This window comes from Pipra filicauda, unplaced genomic scaffold (genome assembly GCF_003945595.2).
Source record: "Pipra filicauda isolate LSUMZ 115617 unplaced genomic scaffold, ASM394559v2 scaffold170_size1570365_pilon, whole genome shotgun sequence".
NCBI lineage: Eukaryota > Metazoa > Chordata > Aves > Passeriformes > Pipridae > Pipra > Pipra filicauda.
In genome coordinates, this window is record NW_024104218.1 from 911,477 (window position 1) to 929,090 (window position 17,614).

General features: G+C 48.4%; 1 protein-coding gene and 1 long non-coding RNA gene across 3 annotated transcripts in view; both read left to right on the top strand.

Annotated features, from left to right (window-relative positions):
• OLFM1 (olfactomedin 1) overlaps positions 1-4,546 on the top strand; it is a 32,000-nt gene extending 27,454 nt beyond the window's left edge. For both annotated transcript variants that reach the window (XM_027731666.2, XM_027731665.2), the window contains exon 6: positions 2,733-4,546. In XM_027731666.2, coding sequence (XP_027587467.1) covers positions 2,733-3,407 — 675 coding nt within the window. In that variant the 3' untranslated portion in view covers positions 3,408-4,546. The remainder of the gene's footprint in view (positions 1-2,732) is intronic.
• A 343-nt stretch (positions 4,547-4,889) lies between these two features.
• LOC113993470 lies at positions 4,890-16,169 on the top strand. Its single transcript, XR_003542645.2, has 3 exons — positions 4,890-5,010; positions 5,649-5,777; positions 13,402-16,169. It is a non-coding gene; the product is annotated as an uncharacterized LOC113993470 (long non-coding RNA).
• The last annotated feature ends 1,445 nt before the right edge of the window (positions 16,170-17,614 follow it).

A 17,614-nucleotide genomic window follows, 5' to 3' on the forward strand; every position in this document is an offset into this window, starting at 1 on the left:
CTGCTCTTCTCCTGCCAGAGCCTCTGATAATGTCATCTGACTGCATTTGTCCTCCATCCTCCACTTTCATTGTTGTGAGGAATTAACCGACTGCAGCCAGAGAGAGAGATTTGTTTTGCTTTGTTTTGGTCTTTTTTTTTTTCCATTCAGACCATTCAATTTTGATCCCAAGGAGGTAGGAGGCCAATAACTGGCTGAAAATCAATCCAGGCTTCCCATGACTGATGGAATGGAAAATATCTCGAGTGTTTGCTGAGGATTTGCAGGCAGCAAAACAAAACAAAAGGCACAGAGCTTGGCTGCATGTAATTCCCTCCTGCATGCAGCATCCTTCATCAAAGGATAAAGGCTCCAGCAAGGGCTGTATTGGGGCAGCTATTTTGGGAGCTCTGTAGCTAAGAGAGGACAAGGGATGCTCTGGAGAAGCCACCCCTGGGTGGCTTCTTTGAAGGTGACTTGATTTGTTGGGCTCTTTTCCTCCAGCAGCCAACTGGTTGGCACTGGTTCCCCAGTTCAACACCTCCATATTTTACAGTTATTAAGCAAAACTTCCCCTATATCCCCAGTAAAACCCTGATTGGAGGTGAGATGGGAAGGCTTTACCACATCCATGTTGTTTTGCTCGAGAGAGGGGACAGAATTGTCCCCTTTGGGCTGTGTTTGCTGTGTCCCCTGGCACTGACATCATTTACAGCTGAAGCTGGTTGTTCAGATGCTAAAGATCCTCCATGTCCTCAGAGAGTTTTGTCTCAAACCCCTCTTTTTAATATTTTTTCACCCATGCCTTTTTCTGCAGTGTATTTTTGTCATGCAAATAGACTGTAAACTGTAGCTGAAGCTTCACCAGCGTCTCTGTGTGTCTAATACATAAACCTACTGGGAATTTTATTAGGAACACACCATTAAGTGAATTTTATTGGCTGCTCAGCAGAGTGGGAAAGTGGAGATGGGGAAAGATGGGCAGTTTATCATCCCCATCCTCTGTCCCCAAGCCCCAGGAGATGTTTGGTGGCTCACCTGGCTGTTTGTTCGAGTCTCAAAACCACGGAACACAACTGGGGCAAACTGTGAGTCCCACAGGAGCAGCCTGGCACGAGGCAGCAGGTGGATGCTGAGTGCTGGGGTTGATGTGCATTGGCAGCAGGAGGTTGCTCAAAGCCAGCTGGTGTGATGAGACGTTGTTCATCCGTCCACCTCCACCTCTCCAAAGCATGGAATGCTCTGGGGTTCTGCCACCTTGCAGCCCCAGCGTGGTGACGTGGGGTTCCGCTGGGCTTCTGTCTAGAAGCTGAGCACAACACGCTGGTGTATTGAAGTTTTAATAACAGATAATGAAACGGGAGCAGCAGAGAGACAATTTGGTCTTGGGTTTGGTTTTTTTTTTCCCCTATAATTTCCCAAGCTGGTTCAGTTGAAGGCATTTCACTGCCAGCTTTCCCAGGCTGCAGACACTTCTGTGCCGTGGGCTCAGGGGTGTGTGTGGGTGTTCTCTGGTGCTTTTGCAGACACCCCTCAAGCCCACCAAGGTGTGAGAATCAGAGCCATTTGCCACATGTTCATTCCCCACCTCTGCAGTGTTTCCGGGGAGGTAACGCTGGAGGGCTGAAGTTCCCTACAAAGTTTTTGGAGACCCCACTTGGCCTTTCAAAGGCAGCAGCCAAATGTTGGTTTGTTCTTCTCAGGGACCCTGGAGACAGTCACACTGCAGAGATAACACTGTCAGATTCTGCAAAAGAAATTTGCACTACATCACCCAAATCTGCAGCCTTAAAGGCTTCCCTCTTGCTAAATTTACCTTTTCTCCTTCCTAAATTTACCTTTTCTCCTTCCTAGACAGTTTTTACCGAAAGCAGCTCTCTTATTTTTAGGCAGTAACTGCATCCATAATGTCATCACTGGCTGGATATTTCTTCTGGATATTAACTGCACAGCTTGGTCATTTGCCTCGGAATTGGTTTCATAAAACAAAAGCTTTTTTTTTTTTTAGGAGTCTAGACAGTGTCCCCAGTGAACTGGCACTTAAATGATGATCTAAAATCTCGCCCCAATCTACCAATAGCAAGATTTAGATCTCTCTCTCTCTCTCTCTTATATTTTAGCAGCCTTGGTTTAAGCTTTTGATGCAGAAGTGTATGATTTTTAAGCCAATATGGACTTTGCCTGAATTTCCTTGACAATGAGTGATTGCATCCCTCTCTCCTGCATGCCAAATTAATGGAGTTAGGCACAGCAGCTGGGATAATTTACTGAGTGCTACCACGACGGGGCTTACGGGAAGCAAAAGCAGCATCAACGTAAAATGCTGGGTTTAGCCAGGGAAAAGATGTTAATTGCCCTCTGGAAGGATGGTGCCAATCATGCAGCTTTCCCAGGGGAGCACTTAAGCTCTCGTGCTCCTGGGGAGATACCAGGTTACCCCCTGGGAAAGCTTTGCTATTCGGCTGATTTCTTGGCTGATTTGGAGTTTCAGAAATTGGGGTTATTTCTGGGCAGGTGTTGGAGGCATCATTGGATTCAAGGCCAGGTTGGACAGGGTTTGGAGCAACCTGGTCCAGTGGAAGGTGTCACAGGGGATGAGTTTTAAGGTCCCTTCCAACCCAAACCATTCTGTGATGATTCCGTGATTTCTCGCTCTGGGTTTCTCCCACAGCCCAGTTTTTAGGGTGATGTGCAAAGGTCTCAGCCGGTCTCTGCTGTTTTCTAACCCCCCTGTGTTCCTGTTGCTCGCCCAGGTCTGGTACATGGACAGCTACCACAACAACCGCTTCGTGCGCGAGTACAAATCCATGGCAGATTTCATGAACACTGACAACTTTACCTCCCACCGCCTCCCTCACCCCTGGTCGGGCACCGGTCAAGTGGTCTACAACGGCTCTATTTACTTCAACAAATACCAAAGCCACATAATTATCAGGTTTGACTTGAAAACAGAGACCATTCTCAAGACCCGCAGCCTGGATTATGCCGGCTACAACAACATGTACCACTACGCCTGGGGCGGCCACTCAGACATTGACCTCATGGTGGACGAGAACGGGCTGTGGGCCGTCTACGCCACCAACCAGAACGCGGGGAACATCGTCATCAGCAAGCTGGACCCCAACACCCTGCAGAGCCTGCAGACCTGGAACACCAGCTACCCGAAACGCAGCGCCGGGGAGGCCTTCATCATCTGCGGCACCCTCTACGTCACCAACGGCTACTCGGGGGGCACCAAGGTGCACTACGCCTACCAGACCAACGCCTCCACCTACGAGTACATCGACATCCCCTTCCAGAACAAGTACTCCCACATTTCCATGTTGGACTACAACCCCAAGGATCGGGCTCTCTATGCCTGGAACAACGGGCACCAGATACTTTACAACGTCACCCTCTTCCACGTCATCCGCTCCGACGAGTTGTAGTCCCGCCCCTTGTTTAGAGACCGGTTTAGGAAAAAAAAAAAAAAAAAAATTAAATAAATGAAATAAACGTGAAAAGGATTAAAAAAGAAAAAAAAAAAGGGGGGGAGAAACTTAATTTAAAAAAAAAAAAGCTAATAAGGAAACACACTTTAAATAAGTAAATATATAAACAGCTGCCAAAATTAAGACCAACGTCATGGAGGATAATTCAGCATAAACCTGACAGATCAGCATTACCTCTACATTTCTAGAAGTCTGGCTCTGTGTTATAGACTAACGAGTCACCATGTACTTGCAGCTGGAACTGCACTCAAAGAACCACTTAAGTTTGGGGTTTTGTTTTGTTTCTGTTCTGATAGCAAACCTATAGTACATACTAAAGCAGTAAGGCAATGACTGTTGGAAGTTTATCCTTGGGAGACTCGCTCTCTTCTGTGTGTGGGTTGCATGGACATTCCCCCGGCGTCACGGTCAGCTGTGATGGATGTGTGATTTGTATTTTTAAGCAGAAAAAGCTGACCCGTGAGGAGCTCTCGCTGTCTGAACAAGACCTATCACAGGTTAGTTTTCTTCGCCTTCCATTGCAGCTACTGTCTCTCTCAACTGTGTTCTTGTCACTTAGATTAACTGTGCTGAGACCCGAAGTAGCTCATGGATCTGTGTCTTAGTAACTATTAAACACGATGGTTTAAGTATGTATTATGAACAAGTTGTTGTACCCATATTGTTTGAACTTATGTATTCAGCAAATATATTGTATAATGTATGTCTGTTATTTACCAGAGGTGGCAAAACTTTGTATGTCCAGTTTATGCAATGAATGTTGTAAATGCAATGATGTAGTTTGGATTAATAAATGATGGTTTTTGTTTCTAAAAAGAAAAAAAAAAAAGATCAGTGTTCACCCTTATACACAGATAACCAATTTCATGTTGATAATTACGAGAATATTCTCTTACTGTTATACTATCTACATAGCATTATGGTGGTTGGAAATTGCTTCTGTGGAAATTCTGTGGCAGCAGATTCCCATGGGAAGCTTTGTTTATGGAAGTGTGAAGGTAATTAATTTTTTTTAAGAGGAAAACTTTGTACTATCCACAGTTATCTAAGGAACAATAAAAATATTAGGAGACTTCCCTGCTTTGTTTATTGTCTTCTCTGTACGAGTGAGTGAGTGCAGGGGAGGGATAACAGGAGTTATTGTGGGGTTTTCTGGGTAAATGTTGAACAGCCATCCTGAATTTCCTTCCAGGGAGTATTGCTGCTGCTGGGAGCTGGAGGGGCTGGGAGAATGGAGGGTTTGTCTCTCTGCTTTAGAGATTCCCTTTCTGTTTGCATTTGGAGCAGACATTGCCTCAAGGAGCTAAAATCCTGCTCTGCTCCTGTGGCTGCATCGCTGTGGGTGCTGTGGACAGGGGGCCACCCACCCCAGGACTGACAGTGTTTGGTGTTGGTGCCTCAACAGGAGGAAATCATGTCATCTGTTACCTTCACTGGAGCTGGAGACACAGTGCCTTGGACCGCTGAGGGCGACTGGAGCATTTCCCTTCTCGGATGCTTGGAGTGCCCCCCATCCTGAACTCACCGCGGGCTCGTGCAGGTAAAAATGTCCTTCCATTTAATGTAGCCAGCACTTAAAATGAGTGACTGTCACTGCTGGGGTGTGAGCACCCAACACAACCCTTCCCCCTGGTTTGGCCAAAGCAGGGCCCTCGCAGCCCTGCAGGATGCAGCAGTGCAGCAGCACACACCCTGAAACCATCCCAGGCACTTTCACAGCTGAACTCTCTGACGTTTCTTGATACTTTGAAGCTTAAGACACTATGTTAACATGTCCCTCCCAACCACCTTTGATGACTCCTGCACTTCCCTGCTCTCCCCTTACACCCTTCCACAGGATGTTGTCCCCAAGGCAGGGCTCATTTTACCAGGAAACCAGCACCACCAGCAGCTTCATTCTGCTGCCACTGTCTGGGGTGAGATGGGGGGTCCCACCTCCCTCTGGCGTGAGATATGGGGTCTTATCCCTCCCCTCCACCTCAGTGAGAGCATTGTTTAGCAATTCCCATGCCACAGCCAGCTCCAGGTGAAGGGACAGGACTTTTCCTCCCCCTCACTGCTCACCCAGGGAGCCCCCTGAGCTGGATCTCACTGGCATCTGGGGTAACTGGTACCAGTGCAAGCTGCAAAGGGCTCTCTGGTGCATCACCAGACCCTCGTTGTCTCCTTTCCACACAGAGCAGCAAGTGACCGTGTTTAGCACCACCAGAGAACCTGATTTTTCAGCCACGTGGCCTGATGATGCTCAGCCTTCAGACTCGTCAGACGGATGCACGAGGGCCCCTGGAAGGAACCCGGATCACCAAGGTCAGGAAATTGAATATAAGCAATTGGTGTTTGCTTCAAACTGCACATACTCATTTCAACCTCTTGGCCTTTGCAGCAGTTCCCTGCTGGGCTCTTCAACGGGAGGAGGGAAAGGAAAAAAAAAAAAAAGAGTGGTGTAATGTGGTTTCTCAGAGCTGGATTAAACCACAAGCAAGGAGCAATCCTCCACACGTAGATGTCTGAGGCAGTTACACAGGGCTGAGCTGCTGCCCTGTGTCAGCACTGCTGCTCTCACTGAAGTGCTGGCTGAATGCAGAATGGGGACAGCTCTCTGAGGACTTGTTTCCCTGCTACACGCTGTATTTCCAGCCAGGTTTGTGGAGAACTTCGATATTTAGCAGTGGTTTTCTCCCCAAGAAGCTAAAAAAGGGGGCTGGAGCCCCACGGTGTAATTGGCAGAAATACTGATCTTTGGTAGGCAAGAGTAATCTGTTATGCCAAAAAGCAGGAAGGCACCTGCAGTAATTTCTATTTACTTAATGTATTTCTTCAGAGCAAACTCATTGAAGGGCAGCACGTTTTTTTTTGTAAGGTTTAGAGCTGGATCCAGCAACGCTGCAATCAGTGGGATGGAAGCTGATGCTGACACCAGGGCTGGGCTTGGCTGAGCCAGCTCCTGCCCAGCTCCTCAAGAGCTTCAGGGTGATTCCCACGCACAGCCTTGCCATGGATGTGAATCCTGGCTGGACCATGCACTGAATTGCTTTTTGGTGTAGATTATTGCCCCAGCAGCTGGGCTCGGTGTCCTCTGTCCTGGGAGATGTGCTAATGACCCTGAACACCAGACAGTTCTTCTCTAAGACCTCTGCAGGTGTTCACAGAGTTTGTCCCAGCCAATCTGTCCAGCTTGGGGGAGATGTCTCAGGTAGACCACCACAGCACATGGCAGGGCACCATCTGAATCTGTCAGCAACCCATCCAGGCACACTGCCACACACACACAAATTACCCAAAGTCAGCTTGGTCATTAGGCCAGATTTGAGGACAAAAGAACACGTTTGCTTCAAAACATTGATCGGCAAAAATAAATCGAATTACAGAAAGGCAAAATAATGCTGTTTGCTTTAGGGCACAGCTACATTTAGATTCTAATTTTCCTAGTGCAATTCATTTAAGATAAGACTCCACAGCACAAAATGTCCTTGAACACAACAAAGACAGAGCAGCTTCTCTGTAACATGTACCCAAAGTTAATGAGATGAGAAAAGTGCTTTAAGGGGTGTACCTTTGTCCTATTTGCCTGTAGTGCAATATTCTATAAATGGATGCCATATGGTCATATACTTAATGGTATGTATTACTTTGGAAGTGGATGAGCCACTCAAAGGCAAGTACGTCCCAGAGGATTGCTTTCTATAGCCTATGACTTAATTATTTGATGCACGAGGCTTGTTGGTCCAAATTTAGTTCTGGGAGTCAGCGAGCTACTTCAGAGAAACATCTGACCATACTTCTGTGTGTGTGTTTAGGTATTGTTAATATTTCACAAGGCATTAATCTGAAAGCAGTGTGCTGGGGATTTGTGAGGGTCTGGTGCAGAAGACAGGTCCTGCTCCCAGCCCCACCAGCCGTGCCAGTCCCGGCTCCATGGCTGAGACAGATGTGATTGAGAGGGACTTCTTACAAGGACATGGAGGGACAGGGCAATGGGGAATGGATTTAAACTGAAATGACGGCGATTTAGATTAAATATTAGGAAGAAATTCTTCCCTGTGAGGGTGGGAGGCCCTGGCACAGGTTGCCCAGAGAAGCTGTGGCTGCCCCATCCCTGGAAGTGTCCAAGGCCAGTTTGGACAGAGATTGGAGCAACTTGGGATAGTGGAAAGTGTCTCTGCCCGTGGCAGGGGGTGGGACTGAATGACCCTTAAGGTCCCTTCCAACCCAAACCATTCTATGATTTAATTTTGCCTGTCATTCCATTGCTGTCCTTCGTCCTGTGACTCAGATGGACCAATGCTCTCCAGCTGGTTCACACCTGCCTTGGGATAACAGGGGTACCTGATGGGATTTGCTCTCATTCTTGCAGTTCACCTTTTCTACCCTTGGCTCTGATACAACTCCCTTCCCTGGAGCCCTCACGCCCATCCCAGGGGATGCCTGGATAGCTTTTGGGCAGGGTAGGACACGAATGCAGCACAGATGTTTGTCTGCCCAGCTCAGACACAGCCAGCACCTCATCACGGGGATACTTCTGCCATTCTCCAGGCCATGCTTATCCACAGGTGAGACTGGTTCTGTGTGCAGGGTAGAGCCTGACCCATGGAAACTGGAGCTCATCCTTCCCCCACCAGTGGGGAGGCCCAGAGGAGCAGCAGTGGGTTGGGAAATGCAGCTTTGGGCTGTGAAATGCAGCTTTGGGCTGTGAAATGCAGCTCAGAACTTCAAGAGCACTTACACAGACTGTCCCATGAATTAAATGAAGCTCAGTCAGCACCTGGCCTAAAACCCAGGCAGAAATACTGGCTGTTGCTTAGCATCATCACAGCACCGAGAGCTAAAAATTTTCCTTTCTTCCTTTGCTGTTACTTCCCTGACCTTCATTAGTTCTGCAAGCACCGAGTGCTGAGCCCATATGGAGACAGTTATCATAAAAAACTGAATCCTGGCCCCTTAATTAGCTCCTCATTATCGGAGAGCTCCATATTGAAGCATTAAGAACTTCCGAAGCAATTTGTTGAGTTTCCAATTAAAACTTTTTAGAATTGTTGAGCCTTTTAATACTTTGTGTTTACAAATTGCCTTGGACCTCCACCAATACACACATTTCCTTCACTGGGGAAATATAACCGAGGAGCTGATGGTTATTAATATAAAATCCTTGGGTTTAATAAAGCCATAAACCATGTCAATGAAGCTGCTCTTTTTATACCTGATACAATAGAGATGGTTCTGAACGAGTGCAGAGGAGTTAGAATCATTAAGAGGGCAATTAAAGGCTGATTTCCTAGTAGCTCCACTTTTATAGCACTGTAAAAACAAATGTACACATCCCTCTTTATATTAATTTACCCTGGATATGCTCCTGCCAGCTGACAGGTACCAAGACCCTCCGTTTCAGCACATTGCAGGATCGGGACCGTCATGAATAAATAAAAGCCAGATGGGCATGGATTATATTCACGGTATCACACAAGCTGTGAGCTGGAGGAGTGCAGCTACCAGATATGAACACAGAAGAAAAATGGGTCTCCTGTGAAGCATGGAACTGCACAGATTTCCCCTGGGTTCCTCAGGTGAATCTGTGGCCTGATCTCCTGTGGTGGCCAAAAAAAACGGGGAGGTGGGAGGGCCTCTTGACAAGCCCAGGGATGAGCTCTTCCTAAAATCTGCAGAGCCAACATGAAGCAAGGGGAGCAGCAATGTCTCTGCTGACCTGGAGAGGGATTAAATGATTTGTTTAAAACCTCTTAAACATGGTTCCCAAGCCATTTGAAAAGAATGGTCACCTTCACACTGCATCCAAGGAGCATAAAGGAAGGATGCAGTTGTCTGAAGCAGAACAGCCCTCAGAGCTTTAACTAACCCCCAACGGCTTCTTCCTCCTGTAAAACAGTCCCAGGTCCTCCAGGAAGAGTAAGTTCATGGCTGTTAGGAGTCTGTTGTGCAACCATCACAGGAGGACATGTACCACCAAGGGAAGTGGCTTTGGTGTGTGGCAGATCTGTGCAAGCAATGACAAACAGCCCTGACACGACCTGAGCTGGGACTTTGTTCTCAGCCTGTGCCGAGGACTTGTGATGATACAGTACTTGTGTTCTTGGGGACGTTGTAAAGCCATGAGCTGATATCTATTGAACATGTCATTTGTATTCCCACGCTGGTTTTTAAGCAAATCTGTCAAATAAAACCAAAAAAAGAATGAGAAGAGGAATGCAAGGGAGGGATTACATAAGGAACTGGCTGTGCTGGCAGCCGTGGTCACTCCGGGTGCTGGTGAGTCCGTGGCTCTGGTGTCCTCTGAGAGGAGGGAGAAATGTCCCTCAGAAACAGGTCTGGAACAGGGATCAGCATCCCACACCACTGGCTGGGACCCCAGCAGGGGCTCAGGGCCATAGGTTTGGCCATAGTCTGCTGCTTCCCTCCTGGTCCTCAGCATCCTCCCAACTCTGGGGCTGCTTTGCAGTGGATCAGCTCCCTCTCAACAGACAGGGACTGAGCTCCTTCCCACCCTCCTGCTGGCTTTTTGATCTGGCTTTTAAAGACATCATTACTTTTCAGGATAATTTTTTCATTTGGCCCATTTTGGCACTTTCTGAGCAGCCAGCTACTGAAAAAGAAGGTGTCTTCAGGCAGATCAGCAACGTGGGTCCTTCCTCAAACGCTCACAGTGAGCCCCCAGCACCACAGGCAAGGGACCTTGGGGAGAGGAAACATAAATCTGCCATCTGTGGCAATTTAGCATTTACCAGTCATATTGCACCAGGGCACTGTCACTTTGAATGAATGTTAAAGCACTTCCTCTGCATGGCCTGAACAGTCTCCCTTTCCCATCAAATTGGCCATGGCATGCTGTAATAAAATAGACATACTGAGGCTGCAAAGGGTCACTCGGGGGGGGGGGCTGGCATTAACTCAGGGAGGTCCCCTTTTGAAGAAGGCATTCAATTAAAGTTTTATTGCAATTCTGCAGTGTGAAGCCACAAGGAGGAGGCTCAATAGCTGTGCTGGAATTTTAAATTAGCAGCTGAGTAGGAATTTGCCAGTGATCCTGGGTGTGAGCAGCAGAGAGTCAGCTGTGCTCCACTGCAGGAGCAACATCCAGGGAAATTGCAATGGTGTGTGAAGCCACAAGGAGGAGGCTCAATAGCTGTGCTGGAATTTTAAATTAGCAGCTGAGTAGGAATTTGCCAGTGATCCTGGGTGTGAGCAGCAGAGAGTCAACTGTGCTCCACTGCAGGAGCAACATCCAGGGAAAATACAGTGGTGGAACTGTGCACTTGGCTTGGCTTTGTATGACTAGCGGGATGAGCAAGGAATAGCGTGGGATCAACTGAGAGCAAACATTGTGGAAGGATGAAAGGATCTGCCATGGTGAGAGGCACAAGGGGTGACTCTGGGAGCTGGGGCTCAGCCAGCACTTTGGAAGATGAGATTTGGGTGAGTCCTGCAATCCAGGAGGAGTTTGCCTGAAGAAAAGGTGTTAGGTTAGGCCCACTGCCTTTGAGCACAAATATTTGTGCTCTCCAGCAAGATTTCCTCTTGCAAACAGCACTTGAGAGCTGGCAGCCTTCAGCCAGCAGCAGAGAAATGCTTCCAGACTCCCACCTTTCCTATCAGTTATGTCATTTCCCCTGAAACATCTGGAAGAGTCAGCACATCTCATGGATGCAGCAGTGTCCAGAGGTATTTGGGATTTGCAGTGAATGGAGGCAAACAGGGATGTGATCCTCTGATACAGCAATGATGGAGATGATCATACCAGGCCAGATGTGTGCCTGTCTTCTTGCTGGACACAGGGCTGGGTGCTGGCTCTCCTCTGCACATTTTAGGATCCCTGGTCAGGAAATCAGCCTCAGGAAATGCAGGGCATTGTGCAGGAGGAGATCCCGCTTTCCTGCCGAGCATCTCCGAGTCGTGGACACGTTAAGGACACAGGTTTGCATGGATGCTCAGGTGCAGGGGTTTGGAGCTCAGCCCTCGCCACTGCAATGGCAGAGGAGGGTGAACTGCTGCAAAGGAGCAGGGCTCTGTGCCCAGCTTTCAGCCATAACACTTGCTTTCAAAAACTCAATCAAGCGGTGTTTTGCACAGGAAAAACTGTCAGACGTTTAATTACCAGCCATCGTTACTGCGTTACCATAATGTGAGCGAATCGACGCTGCTCTGCCGCCGCCAGATGTTCACACTCCGGCTCGTTACAGCGGTGATGAGCTCGGTGCTTGATGAGCTCGGTGCTGCCCGGTCCCGGCTGGGAGCCAGGGCCAGCAGCCCCTGCCTGGGGCACGCACAAAGCAGGGATAAAGAGCTGTAAAGTGTTCCAGCCTTCAGCGTAAAAATAGCCTGTGCCGTTAAAGCAGATGGGCTAAAAACCTGCGGAAGGGCAATCAGCCCTCACGCACCAGAGCTCATGAGGCTTGTCAGCTAAGGGTCAGGAAGAAATTTGTCCTGGGGGTGATGGTATCTAATGGACTGTGTTAGGAGCTGAAATGCTCTGCTGAGAACATGCTGCTGGAAAACAGGCTGCCAGACCTGACAGTCCACAGCGTTGCTCTGCTACGTTTTTGTATTTTAAATATTAAACGCAGTGTTAATGTTGTAATTGCCACCTCGTAAGTCAACATCACAGGTCCTCTGGCAGGTCGAACACCCACCTCGAGCGCTGCAGAAAGTGCTGGGGGTCGGCGTGGTTTGGGCTGGGTTTGGTTTCATGGAATCACAGAACGGTTTGGGTTGGAAGGCAGGTTAAAGACCTTCTCATTCCAATCCCCCTGATGTGGGCAGGGCCAACAGGTTGCTCCAAGCTCCACCCAGCCTGGCCATTTGCAGCTCACACTCTGTGAGGGCATAAAAGGGGTGGTGGCCCATTATTTCCCCAAAATGCTGATGAAAGGAATGGAGGCACGTCCCGGGGGATGGGCCACCAATGGCTTGGGAACACACCCAGTGATGTCCCTCAGCGAGGAACAAGAACTGCAAGTAAGTGGAGGGGAGAAAAAGTGCAAAACCAGGGAACTTGGATCACTTTATCCCATAGCAACAAGCCCATTCAACAGGAGGAGCGTGTTCACAGCAGAGCCCTAAAAAAAGGAGCTGTTAAAATAAACATTGGCATATCTCACACCTCCCTCTTCCCTGAAGGATGCTCCCTGGAAGCACATGTGGACAAACTAGGGAAGGGAAGAGAAGGAAAATAGTCATGAAGGGGAAGATTAGAGGTATTCTAATTAAGTGCTGAATCTCTGTTTCTTTCACTTTCTAACATGTTTAATCGTTCAGGTGTCTCTGTTGTTCACTGATGAATCCAGCAGCCTCTTTCAGAGCATCTGGTCATGTTATTCCTTTGCTTAACCATAGCATAAAAAACCCCAGGAGTTTCCTGTGAAGCTTTTGCCCTACATATCACATGTCATATTTTAGGCAGGTAACAAAGAGGCCCTGTAACCTCTCTGTGAGCACCCTTCTTACACCACCTTCAAGGTGGACAGGTGGTTTCAGGGGGTTTTCCCTGCTTTTTTTCTGTGTTATCTTGTTATGTGGAAGGATAAAAATATCCCATCTTTCTTCTACAGACTGAAATAAGATTCCTAGAGCCTTTACAAGCTTGTGTTGCCCCTGCTCAGGACCTCCTGGGGTGGATGCTCTGAGCAGCAAAGGTCTCTGCTGTGGGTACTCCACGTCCCTTCACTCTTGGCATGCAGCCCCTCACGGGTAGAGCTGGGAGGGTGCACCTGCCTCTTGGGAACCCCCAAATTTCCTACATGCATGCAGATATCACACACTGCCATCACGTTGCCTCCAGTGACACCACAGAGCCGAGCAGAGTCACATATGTACGTGCTGCTCTCAGGGGAAATCCAGGCCAATGTGATTTTACAGTCAGCATCACATTGCATTTCCATTCCTTCCTCTTTTCCCTCTTCTTGTTTTTATCTTTGCATCACAGGAGGCCAAAACACCAACGTGTCACCGTCACCGCAGAGCAGCTGAAAATGTGACATGATTAGAGATCAGGGCAGCGATGAGACAGTTTATCTTCCCCACACATATGGCACTGGGTGAGCCACTGGGAAATAAAAAAAGCTTCAATAAATCATATTGTCCCTGCCATGGAAGCAATAACACCAGCAACCCCAGGTAGAGGGAGAAGTTTGCTCTGACACCCATTCCTGAGGTGTCCTGGCTGCAAGCCTGGCACTGCAAAGGACTGGGAAGCCTCATTCCTGTTGAATTCATTCCTGTGCTGGAGTTTGAACTGTTCTTTTATTATTTTAGGAGCTTTTACCCCGGGGAGCTGTTTGACTCCATAATGGGGTTGTTTGCTTGAGGAAGGCTGGTTTGTAAGGGGAGGCAACATGTGCAGTGCAAGGCTAGCCAAGCTTTTCCTTGCTAAATCACCATTTCTCACTGAAAATACAGATGCAAGAGACTTTATCCAAGCCCTAAATCCAACTGCTTTGGAGGAGCACCAAGCTGGGCTTGACAAGGAGATGGGAGCAGGGTGGTTTGTAACCTCCACCCCGTCCCACCAGGCACTGCTGGGGGATGGCACAGCTCTCTCTGCCCCTCCAGCAGATCCAGCTCTGCAGGACAGACCTCCAGCCAAAAGCTGCAGGTTGGACAATCCACCTTTTCTTGCATAATCAATTACTGGGGCTGAAGAAAAGAAACTCATAACGACTTCCCACTCACACATCCAACCCCCTACAAATGGCTTCTTGCCCTGGTGGAACAGAATATTGTGAGAGCGCCAGAAATAGGTAGCAATCAGATAATGCTGCAACCCACTCCCATCTGCCATCAGAGAAAAAAATCCTGCCCAAGTGAAAGCAAGGAAGAGCCGGGAGGAATCGCCGAGTCCCGCACTGTGCCCTGGGCATCAGCACCTGCTCCGTGTTCCACACTCTGCCCTTGGAATGGGATGGGCAGCACTTTTCCCGAGCCAGGAGGAACTGCTGGTTGCAAATGAAAGCGCTGGAATGCTGGAAAGACATCTGGCTGACAGAGCCATGCGTTTCCTTTATAATGTGATGTTGGCAATGTTATATGAAAACATTGATGAAAAATGAAGCCAGACACTGGGGGAAACGTGTAAAACTTTGTGGTTCAGTCTTGCATCACTTTGAGCATGACCGAGTGGGTTCAGTGTGTAAAACAGCAAGGGACCAGTTCTGCTGCTGGAAAAAAAAATCAGCAAAAATCAGCATACAAGTCAGGGCCTCTTTGCAGCAGCTGCACTGGCACATGTGGGGGCTCTGCCCATGCACCAGCTCCTCCACTGGGTGATGGACCAGCCTTGGAGTCCTGCTTGGGGGAGCTGGGACAGCTCCTGATGCAGACCAACGCCTCTCAGGACCCAAATGTCCGCAGGTTGCATCGTGTCCAGATCCTTAGGGTGGCACAGGTAACCCGCCCAATTGAGCTGGGTGGGGTTGGGTTGGGCAGAGCAAGGGTGAGGATACCCCCACCACATCCCTGAGCTTGCAGGTGCTTATCTGGGCTTGCTAACGGGATGTTGGATAAATGACTTCAGCTCTGCCAAGAGGAGAGTTTCCAGAGCTGTCTCAGAGGACACCTTGTTTGTGCTGAAAGGTGAGAGCAATCCCCTGGGGGCTGGGATTTGGGGTGGCAGGCAGGACTGGAGGGGGAACCAGCCTCTGCTGGGATATGTGGCTAAAGGAAGGGAAAAAATTAATCACAAGAATCCTTTTCATCAGCTTTCTTTGGCTCTTCTGCCTGGCAACTTTTGGCAACAGCTGATCTATGGTGGGTCCTTCAGGACTGAGGCAGGACTCAGTTCCACTCATGCCCCTGCTCTCTGCCCTGAGAGAGACCATCATTCCTGGGAATGTGTTGGGGCTTGGATTTCTTCATCCTGAGTCGTTACTGAAAGGACACCCATGCTTTTAACCTCTGTGGCAGAGTTATCAAAGGTGAATTGAGGAAATGCAGCCCTGGAGGCTTTGGGCTGGGGTCCTGGGCCAGGGGGAGTGCAGCCCCCCTTCCCCTGCTGTGGGTTTTTGGAAGGATGGGGATGTGAGTTGCTGAGGAGCCAGTCCTGAGCAGAGACCTTGCATGTGTACAGAGAATGCTGATTCATCTCACTGCCACTTGAGACAAAAGAACATCTAATTAAGTCACCCGCGTATAAATAAATGTACAAGGTCCAACCTCGGGAGCACAGAACAGCACTGGAAAAACTCAGCAATGCACAATATGCTTTGCCTCTCTCTGGCAGGGCTGGAGCTCACATCTGGGACTACCCCTTTCTTTAGAAATACCGAAGAATGGGATAATTTTTTTTGTTGTTTTGGCAGTATTAGTTTTTACATCAGACTTAGGTGATTTTCTCTTTCCCTGCAGTTCAGCTGTGTCTCAGGTACACCGAGGCTTTGATAACCCTCCAAATCGAACTCAGAGCAGGGTCCACTTTCCAGCTCGATCAAAGGGTGCATGGGGTCCATATGTCTTTTTGGAAGAGAGTGAAAAACAACAGCAAGACCAAGAATAACAGTAAGCAAGTAATTGCTGGTGCTGCTCTAATTACCAGCACCCGCTGCACTAATGGCTGAGCTGATGCTCCTGCAGCTGCAGGACACGGCCCCAGGCTCCACGTTTTAATTAACCTCATTAAAGAGGCTTTGCATTTTGCTCAGGAAGTGGAGAGTTCTGGCTTAGTCCTGCGGTGGGAGTGAGGAGTGGGCTAACAAGAGCTCAGAGTTGGGAAGTATTTAGCTTTTTTTTTTTCCCCCCCTGAAATCCACAGCTTTGGGATGTGGCTGTGGGAGTTCCCTCTGCCCTGTTCCCCAGCATCTTCCCAGGAATTGCAAACTGCTGTTGCTTGACACTTTCTCCCCCTGAGCAAGCAGCTGAGCAGTTCCTGGCTGCTGGACACACAAAACCATCACCTCTTCCCTGTGGAAGTCTTTACCATAAAACTACTGATCATTATTTTTATGGCCCTTTTCCTCCTCGAGCTCTTGCTGTTAAACACGCCAAAAGAGCCCTTTGTTGTGTTTTGAGGCAATTTGTTTTGATGGCATAACGAGGTTGATAAATTACCACCTTGGCCGGGAGCTTTGGGTGTTTGTGAGAGAAGAAATCCCTCGGTGTCTCTTCCTTGTGCACACTCATTAGAGCTTTTACAGTGCCCTCAGGCAAACACAAGTCAAGGGTAAAAATAACGGAAGGTGTCCCCGCCCATGGCAGGGGGGTGGAATGAGAAGATCTTTAAGGTCATAATTCCAACCCAAATTATTCCATGATAATGGGAAGAGTACTTGCCACCCTGGTGGCTGTGCCCAGGAAGAGGTGACTGGCCCTTGCTGAAGGCAACGAGCTGATGCGGGGTGACCTTGCCTGCCAAGAACCATATTTTTGAGGCAGCAAAGCACTAATCATCCCCAGTAGTTTGAGTGATTAAAAGTGAGAAGATCTGAAAGTTCCTGCAAGTGAGTAATAATAACATCTCCCTCCCTCTGCTCCAAACAGTGGGCTGGGAGATTATAATTAAATCCATAATCTATGCACACACCCCACTGCTTTCCACTGCTTGATGCTTTTTGGAGGTGATGCTGCTCCAGCCCACGTCCCAGGCCCATGCTGGCTGTGCAGGAGTTTTCACTGGCCCAGTCTCAGAGGCATCTGCCTAATTGCACCAGCAACATTTTTTTTTAATGTGCTTTCCTACATTGCCTCCGTCTGATAAGGTCAAACCCACCTTGAGGACAGCTGCTCTGCTGTCTGCTCTGGCTTTGCCTCTTTGGGATCCACGGAGGACAGAGCTGCTCTGACCTTTTCCATAAACCTGCTTAAAGGTGACCAAGAAATACACATAATGTATTTCCCAGAGCAGTTTGGAGGAAGTGCCTGTGGCCTATTTTATTTGTCGTTACAACCTTCTCAAAGAATCACTCACAAGGTAGGAGGGCACCTGGCTGATTTTCATGGAAAAATCAAGAGAAGTAGAGATAAGTTACCTTCAGGGCAAACATCCCTGGCTAAAATTGGAATTGAAATTTTAGGGCCAGGAAATGAAGGACAGAAACAGCAATCAGGCTGCTCTGGGGTCTTTGGCAAGGCTGGTTTTTCTTCTATCTGTTTATTTATTTTTTAAGTTGGGACTGACACTGCTGAAGACACGAAAAATTAAACCAGAT